Below are 19691 nucleotides of genomic sequence, written 5' to 3'. Positions count from 1 at the left end.
GCATTAGGACCTGCTCTGCGAGGTAATTATAAATAATGAGGATGGGAAAATTGACGTGACTCAAAATGATTGTGTGTTTACACATTTGCTTCTTGTGGAAAGCATACATTGGCGTGCTTGCCTACAGTGTTTCGTCTCCGTGGTAAGAGGGGCAGTTAAGCCTCTAAGTGCTGAATGTGGAAAAATAAGTATAATGTGTCAGACTGCTGTTTATTTACCAAACCCATCTTTTTCCTATTTTCCTTTTATCAGATGGAGAGGCTGCCCTCCAATTCTGCCATTCAGGAACTTAAAGGAATCATGGTAATGGGACTTTAAAACAACCCCATGTCCTCACAAGACATATTTCACTGCTTGAACTTTGACTGTTTACACAGGAGGCCAGGCTCTGTTCTCCTCACTGTGCATGCAAGTGTTCACACCACAATTTAACGTTAAAGTATAATCAAATTCAACAAAAGTTGGAAAAGTAGTCAGATGTTTTACCTAAGAGAAAGTGCTACTGCAATATTTAAAGAGCTGTAGCCAATATTTATATGCTACACATAGAAGATGAAGGAATGAGCACATGTTCTTTTACCGTGGTGCTGTTCATTATGCATCCCATCAGCTGAAGTCAGACACGTACCAGCTCAAACTGCTGCAGATTCTCTGAGATCAATTTTGTGTGCAAAGGTTCTCTACGTTTGAAACTGGTAACGTGAGGACTAATGTAAAATATAGATGTGTTCCAGTTTTGGGTGTTAAATTATGGAATGATGAGGAGAAAGATATGTTCGTCTCTGTTGAGTTTCAAAAAAGCTTTAAAATATAAAGTAATTGAGGGTTATGAAGTTATTTGATTAAAATGTATTACTAGGATTGTACTCAAGTATTTACTTTCATTCAGTTTTGTTGGATTTCTGGGTGATTCTATGGGTATTATGAGATAGGCAACAATAAGTCCTTTTTCAGTTAGCTACAGTGGCAAATTGTGGGAAACAATTTAATTGCTTCTTTCATGTATGTTAACCCAAATAAAATTATTTATCATCATCATCATCATCATCATCACCATCACCAGAGTAGTTGCAGCTCCGTTGGTACTGAACAGGCTGTCTCTTTGTTTGACTGTGTGCGTTTTTGTTGAAACTGTCAAGGAGAACTTCGGTAGAGCCTCCCCCCAACCGAAGGCAGCGTCTCCGTCACCGAGCGGCGACGAGCAGCTGCAGAGGATCCTGCTGAGACGCCGCGATGCCCTGGAGTCCCAACACCCTGCCAGTAAGTCTCATCCCCTTCACTTTAACCTGTCAGCGGGCCATCATGCATCTACCAGGTCTTCTTTAATCCGGACCAGTTGTCTGTTTGGTAGGGCTGCACAATTAATTGCAATTGGGACTAGTGCAATATCCAAATCACGGGGCAATATTTGTTGAAGGTAAAATATGTGTCAAACCGTTCTGAATGAAGTATTGTGGTGCTCCAGAGACGTCCCGGCCTACACATCCTATCCTACAGACAACAGAAAAAGTCTTTGTTTGGTACAGATCCTTGCAAAAAAAACACTATAATTATTTAAAAAAAAATTTTACTGTAATATTTTTCAATGAAAATGAGAAAAACCATACACAAGTGGTCATTCCCTCCAGTATCGGGAATCATATCACAATATCGGTCAAAATAATCTCAATTGGATGTTTTCTTCATACGGTGCAGCCCTACGGTTTAGTCCAGCAATGGTTTCTGCTCGTGTGTCTTCATTTCATCACCACTTTCTTAATCTCGTCAGTCCAAAGAAAGACATCCAGTACAGAATATGAATCACTCTGTACTGGATGTCTTTCTTTGTATGAACTGTATTCTGGCTTCTGTGTGTTTACGTGTGATTTTGTGACAGAGGTTAAAGTGAATATAACCAGCAATGTAAATCAGAGTTGGTGATCACAGAAGGCTTGTATCATGTGGACGCGCCAACAGTGTTGTTGTCATTACTTAGAATTCCTCATGGGGGAGACACAAACTACACACTATAGCTTTAAGTAAAAGTACTAATACCACACTGTAAAAATACTCTGTTACAAGTAAAAGTCCCGCTTTGAAAATGATACTTCAGTAAAAGTATCTAAGTACCATCAGGAAAATGTATTTAAAGTATTAAAAGTGCAGAAAAATCCTCCCATTTTAGAAAGTGCAAATTGTTATATTGTCGGCTAGTTTACTTTAGAATTAAACATCAGATTTTATAAACTACATGTGTTTGGTGTGCAGAAATCTTAATGTGTAAAGTAACTAGTAACTAAAGCTGGAACAGATGAATGTAGTGGAGTAACTAAAGTAACTAGTAACTAAAGCTGGAACAGATGAATGTAATGGAGTAACTAAAGTAACTAGTAACTAAAGCTGTAACAGATGAATGTAGTGGAGTAACTAAAGTAACTAGTAACTAAAGCTGTAACAGATGAATTTAGTGGAGTAACTAAAGTAACTAGTAACTAAAGCTGTAACAGATGAATGTAGTGGAGTAACTAAAGTACAATATTTCTACAATGTAGCGGAGTAGAAGTAGAAAGTGGCATGAAAGAAAAGACTCAACAAGTACCTCAACATTTGGACTGAAGTACAGTACTGGAGTAAATGTACTTAGTTACATTCCAGCCCTGCTAGCAACACATCTAAACACCTCTGCTATATCCTGTCCCGCATCATCCCACTGTAGAAACTACGCTATGTCTCCTTTTTCATAAACTTTTTTAATATATAGGTTAATCTCTCCATGTACATACATTGCATGATATGAGAGCTATAGTCCTTTTTGCCTGTAGTATAGCAAAATCAATACATTTATATTCTTGGGGTTTTAGATTTACATTTGATGGATCAGCAGTCAATTCTTAGAAGGTAAGAAATGACAACACCGATTGTTTCAGTGAGCGCTGGTCTCTTTGTGCAGGTCTCCATCCCATCCTGTCCGCCGCTGTGTGAAGGGGGCCCCGGACTGAACTCGGCCTTGACATCAGCATCCACCTCCACCCATAGAGACAGGATGCGGGAGACGGAAGATCACATGACACAAGATCAATTTCTAGCATTTAATTTGACTGTATGATAAATAATCAAACCGTATTATGAGGAGTGAGTGATACCGTCAGATGGTCCTGATCAGTCGCTCCTGAACTAAGATCACAAGTGTGTCAGTGATTGATGTTGAAGCCTTTGACGTGTAGCCCACATTCAGCTCTCTTTCTAACACTGAAGGTAAAGTCCTGTTTATAGTTTGGGAGGAACAGGGGAGCGGCTTGTCTCTAATTTGTTTTTGTTTCCACTATTCCCCTCACCCGCTCACACCCCCACCCCAATCTTCTTACCCGGATTTTGCACCAGGCTCGTCTGCGCTGCGTTCCTGCTACTCCGCCACGAGCCATACTCAGCCACGCGCCAAACTCTGCCACATACCATACTCTGCACCATACTCTGCCACACACCATACTACGTTGCGCGCCATACTCCATCCCACGGCTCACGTGAAAATAGACCTGGGGTATATCTTTAGCGGAGCAGAGAGCCGTTTCACGGATGCTTTTGGGACGCACCATGAAGCGGCTGGGGGAATGTCAAGCATCGACTGAATGGATTGCTGCGCAGCCGACGGGGCAGCGCGCCCCGCGCCCAGTACCAGTGCGGATGCCGGGGGAGAACCAGGGGTCTAGTGCTGCACCAGCCTAGTAGTTGGGGCACTGCTCCTCTCTGCCGAGCAAAGCCAGAAACACAATTGTTATCATTTCACCATATTTTAACTTAACAAAGATTCGGAGCACTTACAAGCTTCAACAGAAGCATTTAAAGGAACACGGCGACTTATTGGGACTTTAGCTTATTCACTGTACCCCCCAGAGTTAGACTAGTCCATACATACCCTTCTCATCTCCGTGCGTGTTGTAACTCTGTCTGACGCCCCCACCGCTAGCCTAGCTTAGCCCAGATCCTGGAGGTAACCGGCTCCATCTAGCCTAGCTTAGCACAGATCCTGGAGGTAACCGGCTCCATCTAGCCTAGCTTAGCCCAGATCCTGGAGGTAACCGGCTCCATCTAGCCTAGCTTAGCACAGATCCTGGAGGTAACCGGCTCCATCTAGCCTAGCTTAACACCGATCCTGGAGGTAACCGGCTCCATCTAGCCTAGCTTGGCACAGATCCTGGAGGTAACCGGTTCCATCTAGCCTAGCTTAGCACAGATCCTGGAGGTAACCGGCTCCATCTAGCCTAGCTTAGCACAGATCCTGGAGGTAACCGGCTCCATCTAGCCTAGCTTAGCACAGATCCTGGAGGTAACCGGCTCCATCTAGCCTAGCTTAGCACAGATCCTGGAGGTAACCGGTTCCATCTAGCCTAGCTTAGCACAGATCCTGGAGGTAACCGGCTCCATCTAGCCTAGCTTAGCACAGATCCTGGAGGTAACCGGCTCCATCTAGCCTAGCTTAGCCCAGATCCTGGAGGTAACCGGCTCCATCTAGCCTAGCTTAACACCGATCCTGGAGGTAACCGGCTCCATCTAGCCTAGCTTAGCCCAGATCCTGGAGGTAACCGGCTCCATCTAGCCTAGCTTAGCACAGATCCTGGAGGTAACCGGTTCCATCTAGCCTAGCTTAACACAGATCCTGGAGGTAACCGGCTCCATCTAGCCTAGCTTAGCACAGATCCTGGAGGTAACCGGCTCCATCTAGCCTAGCTTAACACCGATCCTGGAGGTAACCGGCTCCATCTAGCCTAGCTTAGCACAGATCCTGGAGGTAACCGGCTCCATCTAGCCTAGCTTAACACCGATCCTGGAGGTAACCGGCTCCATCTAGCCTACTGCTCCCAATAAGTGACAAAATAATGCCAACATGTTCCTATTTACATATTGTGATTTGTAGAGTCACAGGGTGTACAAATAACAAGGTCACATGACACACAGCCATCTTCTAACCGTATACATACTGGGAACTATATTCTCATATTCTGCTACTTCCTTTAACGGACTCTCAATTGAGGAGAGATTAAGGTAGACAGTACGGTTTGACCGCAATATGTTATTGTGTGGTGTCGTCCCAACTCTCTGAAGTTGCTGTCTTCCTGAAGGTGTATTTAAACTCATGCTGGAGGCGTTACGTTTAACCTGTCCTTCAATGAAATCAAAGAGGTCGCGGGCGCCGTAAACACAGATGGCTTAACTAAAGCCTAGTTTTCACCGACCTCCAAAAGGAGACAGTCCTGAAACCAAACCTTCCCTTACCATGCAGCGGTCTCGGTTCCCTGGATCTGTAGACGCACAAACAGAATTCTACATGGACAGGTTTGGTTATTAGAGACTGGCCGGATATTCTCGTCCCCTGACCTGTGATCTATGAATGTCCTGATGTTATCTAAGCTTTCCCTTTTGTCTCATCATACCACAACATGGTGTCTCAAACTGTGTTACAGTAACTGACAATGGTTTTCCGAAGTTTCCAGGTGGTAATATCCTTTTACATAATGCAGTGCCGCCTGAGGGGTCGAAGGTCACGGCCATTCAATGTTGGTAAAAACAGATTTGTACCCAATCATGACCCATTAACCTGTTCACTGTGGAATGTTCCAAACAGGTGTTTTTTGAGCATTCCTCAGCTTCCCCAGTCTTTTGTTGCCCCTGTCCCAGCTTTTTAGGAACGTGTTGCAGCCATCAGATTCAAAATGCAAAGAAAATTACGTTAATCAGTTTGTACATTAAATACCTTGTCTTTGTAGTGTATTCAATTAAATATGGGTTGAAAAGGATTTGCAAATCATTGTATTCTGTTTTTATTTATGTTTTACACAATGTCCCAACTTCATGGGAATTGGGGTTTGTATCTTCACTAATAATATGTTGGATTCATGTAAATATTAAATGAAAAAATGTAAACCATCAAACAATAATTTGGCGGCCCCCCGCAGCCCGCCCTGCGACCATGTAAAGGATAAGCAGATGACGGATGGATGGTTCTGTTTAGGCAACAGAAAAGCAACAGAAAAGCTCTTGGTTAGGATTCAGGAAAGATGACACTATGTGTTTACTTTATTAACATTTAAATAAATCCACAATATCTCCCTTACCTTAGCCACAGTGCCTGTTAGACCCAAACCCCAGTCTCTGTTGTAGATCCACCCTGGCCCCCTCCTTGTGCGTGGCAGCAGTTACATTCCCTTCAAAATGCATTTGGCAAAACAAGCTGGTCCAGTAGTATGTAGATGTCATTTTGTAGAATAGTAGAATAGCGGACAGGGTTGAAATCAGTCACTTTAGACCCAAGTCTCTGCTTGTCTGTCATTATGGATTACAGACATGTCCAATAGTTGAGTTAGTTTGAATGATTTTGCTCAAAATGTAACAAACATGTCTCACAGCTGCAATGCATTCTGGTCTACTGAGGCTACTGTTGGTGGAGAAATCTCTACAATGGATTTCTCCCTATATGTGGAGGTTAAACATTTGTAAGAAACGTTTCATTCTGAGTAAATACCAATAAAATGTGATTTAAAAACAAATGCTAACGATATGATGAGGGAAGTCGCACCAGTGGGAATTTCAATGAGTCCAGAAATGCAAAACACTTCACCCCTAGCTGTTCTGTAACAGTGTTAAAGGGTCTTAGGGTGGATTTCCCCTTTAAGCCTCAGTCAGCGGTGGGTGTTAGTCAGGTATGGAGCAGAGGGTCAGCCTGTGCCCTTTGAAACTCCCAATGACTGCTCTGCTGATTTAACCACAATGGTGGGCTGCTCGCGTGTTGTTTTGTTTCCCCTCGACACCTGCCCACGTTTCCCAGACGCGTCCTCGAGCGAGGGATTGAAACGTGAGAGCTGTGAACTGTGGCCGATGTCCGTCACCTATTGTGTTCCGCCGTTAATTAAAGCTCAGGCTTCGTTTAGCACTGAGGTGCAATTTCCAGCGTCAACCCCCCCACCCCCCTCCACCCACCTACCTCCGACAGTGTTGAGGAAACGTCATTGTTGCTCTTCTCTAACCAGATTCATCAGCAGCAGGCTTCAAAGACTCCACTCCATCTTCCACACGCTCATTCATCCCTCGCTGCAGGAAGTCACACCCTAATTTTATTTAACAGCTCATTTAGTCACAACAGTGGAGCTGGTAGAAACAGGAAATGGCCTGTGAGGAGATTCTATAAACTCATCAGTTGTGCAGAGAGCATATTTGGCTTTCCCTGCTTTATTTTCTCATGAGCCAAGCAGCATGAGGATGTGTGAATTATCTCGGCGAACATCTTGGAGGATAGAGTGTCGGAGTAAACAGGAAGGAGAAGGCCTTTGTATTGATTTCTGTCCCGTCCTCATATCCCCCCTATGTAATGAGGTTCTTCTAGTCTCTACCGTAGTATAACCGGCAGCAGCAGACGCCCGCCCACCAAGAGTCAGGGTCTGTCCCAGGTTTCTGCCTGTTAAAAGGAAGTTTTTCCTCTCCACTGTTGCACCAAATGCTTGCTCGTGTGTGTGTGGTCTAGACCTACTTTATCTGTAAAGTGTCCTGAGATAACTCCTGCTGTGATTTGACAATTTAAATTTCATTGAATTCTAGTAACATGCACTATAGTCTCTGATTCAGAGGAGAGGATCTGTTGTCTCCGTCTTCCTTCCCTCAGCAGAGACAAAGTCAATGACTGTCTCAGTTCTTCACTCCGCCATCTGCTCCAGCCGCCCAACTCGCTGATGCTGATTGACGGACGGTACACACACCGCTGATCGAGGCAAAACATGTAATTACACAAACCATGCTGTGTCCTTTTCTTCTCCCGCAGCCCATTCTCAGCTCTCCGTCTCTTCCCTCGTCATCGGCCGATACAATGTAATGTTTTGTTGTTTTTGTGTTCTTGTCCCTTCAGGGACCAGCAATTAGGGAGGTCCTTTTTAGTGTGTCTGGGAAACACTTAATTTGACCTATTTTGTTAGTCATTTCATTTATTTTCCCAAACATTGTAATTGCCTGCCGGGGAGCCTCAGTGGAGACGCTGCCGTGTGTCCAGCCTCAGTTTGTGTATGCATGTTTCATTGATTAGAGGTTGTCAGTTACAGCTAACCAAGAAACACAGAAAGAAACTGGAAGAATGATCAGTTTGAGAACATTTGTTATTTCATATATTTGCCTGACATTAAAGTAAAATGGAGCAATTGTATAACCTAGAAAAAAAAAACAGATGAATTTAGAGAAACTGAAATGTGTCAACTGGACCATACTATCAACATCTCCAGTGGGAATTTTCATTTCCAGCCTTAACAAGTGAAGCAGAACTATGTTAGTGTGTAGGGCCATGTCAGCCACATTCGCTCTGTTTAATGGAAGAGAGCTGTGAATAAGGGAAAACTCACTTGACAGGCCCATTGATGCAGCTGTATGCGGCTGGTACACAAAGCATTTGTGAAGCTCCTCCATTTCCCACTGTATACAAGAAGCCTTTTTTCATCATTCAATCATTTCCTCCAGGAACTGAGGAGCCATGAGAGGGGGCAGCGAGGGTGATGACCAGTTATGAAGGGGCCTTTACCTCACACGTCCCAAACACACAGGAGGCAGGCTTTGTTGGACAACACAGACACAGTTCTCTCTGTGTGTGTGTGTGTGTGTGTGTGTGTGTGTGTGTGTGTGTGTGTGTGTGTGTGTGTGTGTGTGTGTGTGTGTGTGTGTGTGTGTGTCTGACAGCTATTTACAGCCTTTTCTTATCCAGCTCTGTTAAAGCACGGACCTTCCACTAGCCAAATGAACACAATGAATCAAGAAGTATTTAGTCTACTCTTGTATCAATTGGCTAATATATTGTTTGAGTATTGTTCTTTATCAATGTATAATATGAAGACACAATCATCCAACTGTGATATAAGGTTAGAGGATTTTATTTATTCACCTGTTTCACAATGGTCTTGTGTCAATATGAATGAGTGTGATCGGTGAGCTGGGAATATTGAAATAATTTCATTGGGTGGAGAGGTTTATAGTATTCTAGATTAACAGTTCCCAACACGGGGGTCGGGACACACCTAAGGGGTCGCAGGATACATCTGAGGAATCGTGTGATGATTTACAGAATAGGAGAGCAGGCTGCGGAATTAACCAAATTTGAATCGCAATTTAGATTTTTGGCTCCTAACGATCACAAAAACAATGTAATAGAGAAAAACTATTATTTTTGCACATTACGCTTTGCAAGTAAACTCTGATTTTGTCTTGTGTTCTGAATGTAAAAAAAAATAGGGATGGGAAAAGTATTAACGGTAATGTCACAGTTGAAGGTGTTTTCACTTTGTTAAAAAATTTCACTGTTTGTTTTAAAGATTAATAAATGCATCATCTTCCCAAAAGTCAATGAGGAATCTTGTTAAAAAAAATCGTGATTTTCAATATTGACCAAAAATAATCGTGATTATGAGTTTTTCCATAATGGAGCAGCCCTACAAACAACCCATTTCTGCTTAACTTAAAAAGGCATTTCTCTTGCGATTGAAGTGGATGATATGATTTGTGGGTCTTTAGTGTAGCTGGACCCAGCCTGTTGCCGTGTGGTAACTGTGAGCAGGGCTTCCAGTCAGTAGACAAAGCTCTGTCTTAGTGCTGGGAATCACTGATCTCCATGCTGGTTCAGAGGAGTTGTCTTAGTGACGCCGATGAGGGCCGACGGCCGACACAGTTGTACACAAAACTATACAAGTGGATGAATATTAGGGGTGGGCCTACAATAATATCATGATACTTCAGGCTGTATCTGCGATTATAATATTCTTCAGGATGGACAAATAAGTCAATATTTTATAATTCATTTCAAGAACATAAAATTGCAACAAAACAGATGTTATAGTTTCTATGTCAGGCCTTCAAATATTCAGTAAAAACTGAAACAAAAAATGATCTCTCAGCTCTGTAGTTTGCAAACAAAACATTCTGTATAAAATAGAAATAGTACAACAAAGGTCACATCTAAACAGTTGCCAAATTAACAGGCAGTTACATCAACAAGATATATATTGCCATATTATCATGATAGGATTTTTAAATACTACATTATATTAAAAATGATACCCTGATATGGCACATCCCTAGTGAATATATTGTTTTTCTACCTTAACAAAAGTACAGAAACTGAATCTTTCTCTTTTTATACTACAAATGTTATTCATAAGAAACGTGCTTTAAATAGCAGAAGTGGTGACATGAAATAATGCCCTTCACCAGTGGATCTCTTCTGTTTGCCTTGTAGTGTGTACTGATGTTTCTGTGGAGATGATTGATTGTGTGTTTGTGTAAGGAGGTCCAGCATACAGCACCTGCTAATGTGGCGTGTACTGTATACAATACTGAAGTAGCAACGAGATGCCTGGGGGTTGTATAAACTGTTTTTATTGAAGGTTATGTTCACCCACTTAGCCTCTCTCCGAACAGCTTCATATAGATTTATTTTACCGCAGGTTTGAAATAAACCACAACGATAACTCAAGATGAATGCACCCCAGCCGGGTTTATAAATGAAATCTTGACATGCAAGTAAGCAATAACAGCAGGATTAAAGTATGAAAGTAAAATATAATGTGGTTGCACTGACACAGATTTTAAATCAGTCCTACTTTCTGGATAAGAACAGAAGCTGTTAGCAGGCCGTGTCAGGCAGAGTACTCTCTGCAGTAGCGGGCCGCTCCTGTGGTTTTTCAGTGAACAATGGAGGGGGGTGCTTCTCCTCGGAGACTGTGGACGAGACAAAATAATGAAATGAAGTGAACAGACAAAAGCTAGACCGCAGATGTCTCAGATAACTGGACTAGAATGGTGCTTCTGCCGCTGCAGCTGAAGTACACAAAGCTTTCCCTCTGGGCTTCAGCATGCACGATCAACACAAACATTAAACCCCAATAAACATGTTAACTCAACTTTGTTTGATGGGAATTGAGTACACACAGACATGTACTCATCTCTCATTAACCCTCCTGTGTCCCTGCATGCTTTTTGGAAATGACTGGGGCTGGGAAAGTATTTGTCCCTGTGTGTAATTAGGGGGCCAATTAACAGGTCCCCACACACACACACACACACACACACACACACACACACACACACACACACACACACACACACACACACACACACACACACACACACACACACACACACACACACAATTTGTATGATCCCTCACACACAGTTTCCTTTCACATCGAACACTGAGAGCGGGAGCGATGTGTTCTCAAGCCTAGGGATTCCTACCTCTCTCGCTGGCTTTGTCTGGCCTCCTTTCTCTCTGTCCAGCAAAAAAAAAAAAGACAAGGGAGGAGTATGAAAAACGTACCTAGGATTCCCTGTTGGGCCAGTTCTTCCTCTATAGAAATCAGCCGGTTGAATTTAGTCATGGTCTCAGCACTCCTTAGACCTCCCAGTTTGACATAGTCCAGGCCCAGGCCCACAGCCTGGGGAGGAGAAGAAGAGCAACACTCTCTGAGAGACAAACTGGTGCTGAGGAAAGGAGTGCCATGCCACCAAGGGGAGGATAGTCTCGCATTGCCAGACCTTCCTCCACAGTGCTGCGGAGGAGGGTTTGGCTAGTTCACACAGCATTCTAGGATGGGAGAAAAACTTGCTCTGGTCTATTGTCATTTCTTTAAACCAATCACAATCATCACTAAGCGTCATACGGAGCCACGGTGCCTCTGCAAAACAGCCTCGGGAAGAAACTTGTTTTGGTGGAACGTGTACGTTCAAAAGTAGATTGGACAGATAGTCTAGCTAGCTGTCTGGATTTACCCTGCAGAGATCTGAGAAGCAGTTAACCATAGTCCTCACAAATCCACCAGAGGTTAGAACACCAACACAGAGACAGAGGAAGGTGACGCACATCAGGTAGGTAGGTAGGTAGGTAGGAGGAATAAGTTGGGTCCAATCACTGTTGAGCAGGTTGACCTAAGAGTGGAAGGGATCAGGATGTGATGTTGGTCAGCTAAAGGTTTAAGGGTGGGGGTGTCCCGGGCCTTGTTGGTGAGGATGACTGCAGAGTTAAGTCAAGTCAAGTACTACTTCATTGGCAATACATGTGTATGTAATGTTCTCATTTGGTGTTTGGTGCATAAAATGTCCAAAAATATTGGGAAATGTCCATCCCAATTCCCCACAGCCTAAGTTGACATATTCATATTCCTTGATAATCAGTATACAGTAGATATTCAATTTACTCACTGCCAGACAGGCAGCTTAACTGAAAACTCCGTATGGATCATTTCATGATATTACACACACGCAGCACATCATTACCGCAGATGGCTGCTGCTTTGGATGACGTTTCCTACTCGGAATGTGGAGAAGATATGCAGAACTGTTCTCTGAGCAGACCGATGACATGAAGCTGGAAACTAAATGAAATAGAGGGAATTAGACTCACAAGATCTGACAAAGAGTCATCACTGCAGGGCTCACTGTAGGTCGTTCCCATTAACACTGAACCTGGTAGAAGGTAAAGAGACACACACACACACACAGCGCACATGCACGCACGCACACACAAACACACACAATTAGCATTGATATCATTCCACAATAGAAGCAATATTTCACAGATGAAAATGAAGAGGGATTTTGATATAGTACTGGCAATAAAGTTTTGCTTCAGCATGCATCAGCTGATTCATTAATGTGTCACCATCAGCTGACTGATTTGTCCAATCATATTCATGCTGGTGTACAGGTCAGCCATTATTACATGACACTTCTCAACTTCTCACTGCAGGTCCCCAACCCCCAACCTCCTCCTTTTTTGCTATTATAGAGAGGCCAAGAGGCCTTTCCCCATTCATTACCGTACATATTCTTTCCCAAATAAGGTCCTATGGTGGTCCACTGTAAAGGGTGGGTGTTATTTAGTTATTTTTGATTTAACTAAGATTTATTGTTCATGTACTGTATGTTTATTAAAGTGGGATTAGTTCTCCTAACAGAACACATTCTTGTTGCATCTCAGAGTCTTTGAGAGCTCCCTCAAACAGCAGAGCCTTTTTTTGTTGCCATGTCTAACTGTACAACCATTTGCTATAAATGGTTTATTCCTTGACATAAACATCTTTGACCTGTGTAGAGTAGAAGTCAAACACAGCCCACGCTCCTGCTAGGGCTGGGCAATATATCGATATTATACCTATATCGTGATATGAGGCTAGATATCGTTTTAGATTTTGGATATCGTCATATCGTGATATGACGATATTAGTGTTGTCTTTTCCTGGTTTTAAAGGCTGCATTACAGTGAAGTGATTTACTTTTCTGAACTTACCACACTTTTCTAGCTGTTCTATTATTTGCCTTTTTCCCACTTAGACATGATGTCCACATTACTGATGATTATTTATCTAATATCTAAGTGTGAAGATATTTTGTTAGAGCACCAATGTCAACCCTACAATATCGCCGCAATATGGATATTGAGGTATTAGGTCAAGAATATCGTGATATCTGATTTTCTCCATATCGCCCAGCCCTAGCTCCTGCTCATGAATTTGGCTGGGTCGTTAGTGAGTACTGGGACAGAAACAAAGTATTAAACTAATTACAGGTCAAAATGATGAGTTTTGGTTGGGCCCCTGGTTAGCTCACCTTGTAGAGCAGGCACCCATATATAGAGGTTTACTCCTCGACACAGCGGCCGCAGGTTCAACTCCGACCTGCGGCCCTTTGCTGCAGGTCATTCACATTCTCTTCCCTTTCAAGTCTAAGCAGTCCTATCTAAATAAATGCCTACAAATGGCCAAGAAAAATATGAGTGTTGGAAATAAACAGCAGAACAGTGGAGCACTTGATTTCTGCGTTGACTTGTTGAACAGTGTGTTAGGAAATGGAAGTTTTAGTCAGGCGGGGGGGCCAGGATAATATTATCCACCCTTAAAAGCCACATTCATTAAGTCTATGGCTTTCATTAGTTTTAGTAGTTTAATGCAGGTATGAAGATAATCAGATACAGCTTCATACTGGGTTAGATTAAGTTTTGTTTCTAGTTCACCCAAACTACAGAGGGTCCACTCTGCTGTCTATGAACATTGAGCTTGCTGCTTAATCAAATACAATCTCCTGACTCTCATCTCATCCCATCAACTGTCCCTCACAAAGCACTTCTCAATGTGAAATCAGCCCTGATGATATGATGTTTAAAATTCCCATTCTGATTAGAGATAGAGGTACCAGGGTGTCCTCAACTCAGTTTGCACAATTGTCAAACCTAACTGCTGTTCCCTGCCAACAGACAATGTCTAAACCAGACCCATTACATTCTCTTAAGTCCTCTTCTGGTGATTTAAAATGTGTGCTATTAAACATTAGATAACTCTGTAGTAAGAGTTTCTACATTAATGATTTTATTTTATTTCTCAGTATGGACTACGGTTCTTATTCCTCACTGAATGTTGGCTCTCACCCAGTGCCTCAGCAACACTTATTGAGACTTCTCCTCTGGACTACAGTTTCTTATTCTCTGCTAGAGAAGGGAAGAAGGGGGTGGTATTGCAACTACACATTCAAACTTGTTCTCCTGAACTAAGTGCACTTTCGGAGATTTCTCAAATTTGGAATACTTAGCCATCGTTATTAAAACTCACAAACCCATTCTTCCAATAACTACCTACCCCAAAGCACAATTTAAGCTTTTTATCAGAGTTTTCTGAACTATTGTCAATTGCTCTTGTAAAATATGATAAAGTCATTTTACTTGGCAATCTCAACCTGCATGTTAATGACTGTTCAGACACTAGAGTAGTGGAATTTATGGACCTTGTAACAAGTCTGGAATTTACTCAATATGTGAAGAGCACCACTCACAACTGTGGAAATACACAGCATTGATGCTGACATCTTATCTATTATGGAGGTTCCAGTCTCTGACCATTTTTGTGTCTTCCTAGTGTTTCTCTCTGTACTAAAATAAGTGTTCAGAGCCTGACACATACACCTATTGCCATATTGACAGCAACATTAAGTCTACACTGGCTGAGTGCTGTGTTTACCTGACTTACTTGGTTCCTTCAATACTACTTTTGCTTCCCTTGATAATATCACAAACAACCTGAACAGTGCCTCGCTTAACACTCTTGACTGTCACACCTCTTAAGAACAGGAAACGCACTCCGCCATGGTTCACTGATTACACTCGTGCACTCAAAAAAATCTAAACATGCAACTTCTCACATAGCCTGGGCTGACCTGGGTTTTTGATTTTTGATCCTTGCCTGACATTCCAGTCTCACATTCCAGACAGTAGGGGTGGGAAGAATAATCGACTGTTAGATGCATCGCGATTCTCTCTAGAACGATTCGATTCTCGATTCAGATAAGTTAATAATCGATTTATATACAGTACAGGCCAAAAGTTTGGACACACCTTCTCATTCAATGTATTTCTTTATTTTCATGACTATTTACATTGTAGATTCTCACTAAAGGCATCAAAACTATGAACGAACACATATGGAATTATGTACTTAACAAAAAAGTGTGAAATAACTAGGGCTGGTCCGAATACCATTTTTTGAGCTTCGAAGCTTCGGTAGTAATGAGCATCGAATATTCGAAGCTTCGGAGAGAGGGGGCTGAACATATTATTATCTCTAATAAAAGGCAGGAATCTCTATGTGTCTGTCTGTTTGTTTGCATGTTGATTATTTTGAGAACCTTTCATCCAAACGACTTCACAAGGGAGTGCAGTGTCGTATTTGGTGCAATATAGATAGACAGGCCAGACACGTTCAGAATTAATAAACTTTTAACCTCGTATCACCGTCCCGTCAACGGGACACTTTGTGACTGGGGCGTCGCTGTAACCTCGATACAACTTCCACTCATGAGCGTTTTTATAACTTTAAAGCATTAAATCTTAAAAATATACAGCCATGTACACAACTGTTACAAAGTAACAGAAAATAAAACAACTCAGCTGTAATCTGCGCAGCCGAGAGTGCATACATACCTGTTTTCGTTGTCCTGTCAGCAACAAAGTGGTATTCTGACCAAAACTTGATTTTCATAAATCCCTAAGAGTCCAAGGAAATGTAATATCCAAGCTTTATATTCCAAAACGATCTCTTCGCCTCACAATGTTGAAGTTTCTGGCCGAATCACAATGGAAAAACGGGAAACAGTTTTCCATTTCCGCACTTGTTATCGCCGCTAGCTTCTCTGCCCAGCTTGCTAAATGCTCGAAGTGGGCATCATCGTGTACCGACAGTCTCTTCTTCTTCTTCTTCTTCTTCTTCTTCTTCTTTGTAGTTTATTGGCGGTTGGCAAACCAACTTAAATGTGCATTACCGCCACCAACTGGACTGGAGTGTGAACGAGAGATAAATGCAGAAAATAAATAAACAAAAAAAACAAAAAACGAATATTCAAATGTCAAATTTTAAAATCGAATACCAACCCACCGAACAAATATTCGAATATTCGGGTCCAGCCCTAGAAATAACTGAAAACATGTCTTATATTTTAGATTCCTCAAAGTAGCCACCCTTTGCTTTTTTGATAGCGCTGCAAACCCTTGGTCACCTGAAATGGTGCTTTGTCAGGGTTAATTAGTGGAATTTTTTCCCTTATTAATAAAAAAGCAAAGGGTGGCTACTTTGAAGAATCTAAAATATAAGACATGATTTCAGTTATTTCACACTTTTTGTTAAGTACATAATTCCATATGTGTTCATTCATAGTTTTGATGCTTTCAGTGAGAATCTACAATGTAAATAGTCATGAAAATAGAAAGGAAACGCATTGAATGAGAAGGTGTGTCCAAACCTTTGGCCTGTACTGTATATAATTTTTTTTTTTTTAAATGTGTTGATTTTTATTTAAAAGTTACTGTCTCTAGACAAGTACAAATCAGAAAACAGAGTGACTTAAAAAGGATGGGATAATAGACAACAACTGACCCCCAATTTCTACCAGCTGCGTAACAGCTGCGTAACGGCTCCGAAACGACGGCGGAGTCATTAGGTTTCCATTAAAGTCAGTGTGTGTATTTCCACTGACTGCAGAACGCCGGCGTTCCGACTCCGTCCCAGCTCCGGCGATCCACAGCCCTCCACAGCAGATACGCAGAGCTTCTATTTTTGACGGACGCCAGAGAGCTCCGCACCAATTCAGCACACAGCAGATAGTGCGGGACAGGAAGTCGAGCACAGAAGCAAAATAAAACATCCGGTTAATTTTCAAAATAAAACACACCGTGCTCATGGCGGATGATGTTTTCCTGAACTACACCTTGAAAACACAGCACAGAGCTGTTTCCCCTCTACTCCTCTGGATGGAAACTAACTGGTGTTGGTTTTGTGGTTCTATTCTACGTGAATTCGCGAGATCTTGGGTCCTCATGACTACAGCTGTCAGTCATGGACAAATCTGGACCTGGTGGGTATTGACGGACGGCGGAGCGCACAGCAGACACACAGCGGAGCCGGTCTGCAGCCGTTCTGCATCCTGTGGAAATCCGGAGCTAGAGTTTAGGCAAGAGTGCAGAAAAAAAAACATACAAAAATGGCCAAAAGGAAGAAAAAAAATTACATTTTGTATATATACACATTATCTAATAAGACATATATAAAATAATTAGGCAAAACACATATAGGCTGTTCATCTACTTTATCATATTACATCTGACATCTTCATGTTCTAAGAAACCAATTCTCCACCTTTAAACATGACTGAGCCTCTGGCATGGAAGATTACTGAGAGAGAAGGGGACTTTCACAAGCAGGTTTAAGGCTTAAGCATGGAATGACTACAAAACAAAAACCTCAGTAGACAAAACATTTCATTAAAACGTGTGTGACAAATATATGTCAAAATCTAAGCTTTGTCTAGCTGCTTTGTCTAGGAAGTGAGTAGCAAACTCTGAGTAGCAAATTCAGATTTATATGTATATTTTTACATTAAAAAATTGTTGCATCAAGATGCATCGATAATCAGTTTAGAATCGAATCGTTGGCCTCTGAATCGGAATCGAATCAAATCGTGAGGTGCCAAGACATTCCCACCCCTACAAGACAGCATTTTTCCATCGCAGTAACATTACAAAAATTCGACCCATCTTATCATTTCGTGATACTGGAACTGTATTCCAAGCATTTCTGATCACTGCAATGTCCTTTTTCTGGTATTCCAAATTGTGCCACTAGAAGACTTCAACTTGCTCGGAACACTGCAGCCAGAATCCTGACAAAAACTACAAGAAAATATGATAACATAACTGGCCTCTCTTCACTGGCTCCCAGTGCAAGCTAGAGTTGATTTTCAGGTTCTTCTTTTAACATATAAGGCCCTGCATGGACACCTTATTTATCTGAGCTTTTCACACCATATACACTGGCACGCTCTCGCCGCTCCCTTGATGCTGGTCTCCTGGTCATTCCCCTAGTAAACTAAAAATCTGTTGGTTATAGAGCATTCTCCTACCGTGCCTCTCATCTTTGGAACGGCTTCCCACTACATGTTAAAGAAGCTCACGGACATATTTTAATCTAGATTGAAAACCGACCTCTACTCCTTATACTACAGCCAACCATAACACAACATCCTTTCTGCGTCTTTCACAAACAAACCTTTTTCACATAGGGCCCTATCTTGCACTCAGCGCAATTGCCTTTGTACACCGACACATGTATCATTCCTATTTTGCACCCGATGCACAGCGGACTTTTCCCTCCACAGACGCACATCGGTAAATTAGGGAATGTATTTGCGCTCCCGGGGGCGGTTCAGCAAAAAGAGGAGGCGTGTTCCGGTGCAAACGTTCCCTGGTGCTATTTTGCAGTTTCAGAAACAATTCCGCCAATGACCAGGAAAAACCTGGTCTAAAGTCAGTAGCGTGTTATTCAGATGCTATTTTAGGGGCGCATGCTTGGCCATAATGTAGTGTGTGCACAACGCTATACGCTTTGTTTCTCTCATCTACACGGAAGCATGCAGTTCCCATTTTTGCAAACCATACATAATTACAAAGAAAAATATTACTGAAAATGCGCTTCAGGTGTTTGGATCGGTCAGGAGGCACTTTACAGTACAGTCCTCAAAAAGTCGCAGCATTCTTTGTGGCTTGTTGTGTTTTACATAACATTTCCGGAATCTGCTCCGGGAGTGGCAATGCGCGATGCGCTCCTGGTGGAGCGGATGGACGGAGATGGAGTGGGGGGAGGAGGAAGGGGCACAATAGGAGCGTTTGGAGGCCCACGCTCCATGGCTTCAGCAATCCTCTCCAGACTTGGGGAGATGCACCCGAGAGGCCGCAACAACATCGCCAACCGGTCAAGACGGGCATTTATTACTTTGCCGCATCTCGGACAGCTCCCGCTGGCATCATTGATTGGTCAAACAAACAGCGCGGCTGCTTCCACTCGCCTACTGCATCATTCATGAAACAAGGAAGTACTCTTATATCGATTTATGACTATTTTAGGATATGGGGCGAACATTTATCTTTGTTTGATAACATTAAAAGTAAATTTACGCTTTTCTGTCAGCTTCTTTATATATATATATATATATATATATATATTATATATTTTTATTTTATAAAAGAGACACTGAACTGCCGGCTGCAGACAAGTGTCTCGGACAAGCAAGAGAAAGCACGGCGGAGCTGTGAAAGAGAGAAATAAAGCAATATGTTTTCTCAGCGGTCACGTTGTAAAGTTACCCTACACGGCAGCTGGATT

General features: G+C 42.3%; 2 protein-coding genes across 3 annotated transcripts in view; one reads left to right on the top strand and one right to left on the bottom strand.

The window, feature by feature from the left end:
- Positions 1–3612, top strand: part of shtn1 (shootin 1) — a 57863-nt gene extending 54251 nt beyond the window's left edge. The window contains exons 14-16 of the mRNA XM_039783024.1: positions 253–303; positions 1140–1260; positions 2930–3612. Coding sequence (XP_039638958.1) covers positions 253–303; positions 1140–1260; positions 2930–2961 — 204 coding nt within the window. The 3' untranslated portion in view covers positions 2962–3612. The remainder of the gene's footprint in view (positions 1–252; positions 304–1139; positions 1261–2929) is intronic.
- A 6587-nt stretch (positions 3613–10199) lies between these two features.
- Positions 10200–19691, bottom strand: part of eno4 (enolase 4) — a 38896-nt gene continuing 29404 nt past the window's right edge. The window contains exons 11-13 of one of the 2 annotated variants that reach the window (XM_039782993.1): positions 12398–12459; positions 11315–11432; positions 10200–10716 (exon numbers count right to left, since the gene is read on the bottom strand). In XM_039782993.1, the coding sequence (XP_039638927.1) occupies positions 10622–10716; positions 11315–11432; positions 12398–12459 (275 nt within the window). In that variant the 3' untranslated portion in view covers positions 10200–10621. Of the gene's footprint in view, positions 10717–11314; positions 11433–11991; positions 12369–12397; positions 12460–19691 lie in introns of those variants that run through there. The other variant, XM_039782994.1, reaches the window with a different exon arrangement.

The sequence above is a fragment of the Perca fluviatilis genome, chromosome 19, assembly GCF_010015445.1.
Source record: "Perca fluviatilis chromosome 19, GENO_Pfluv_1.0, whole genome shotgun sequence".
In the NCBI taxonomy this organism is placed as follows: domain Eukaryota; kingdom Metazoa; phylum Chordata; class Actinopteri; order Perciformes; family Percidae; genus Perca; species Perca fluviatilis.
Note: the sequence above shows the minus strand (reverse complement) of the source record. Positions and strands in the feature narration are given on the sequence as shown.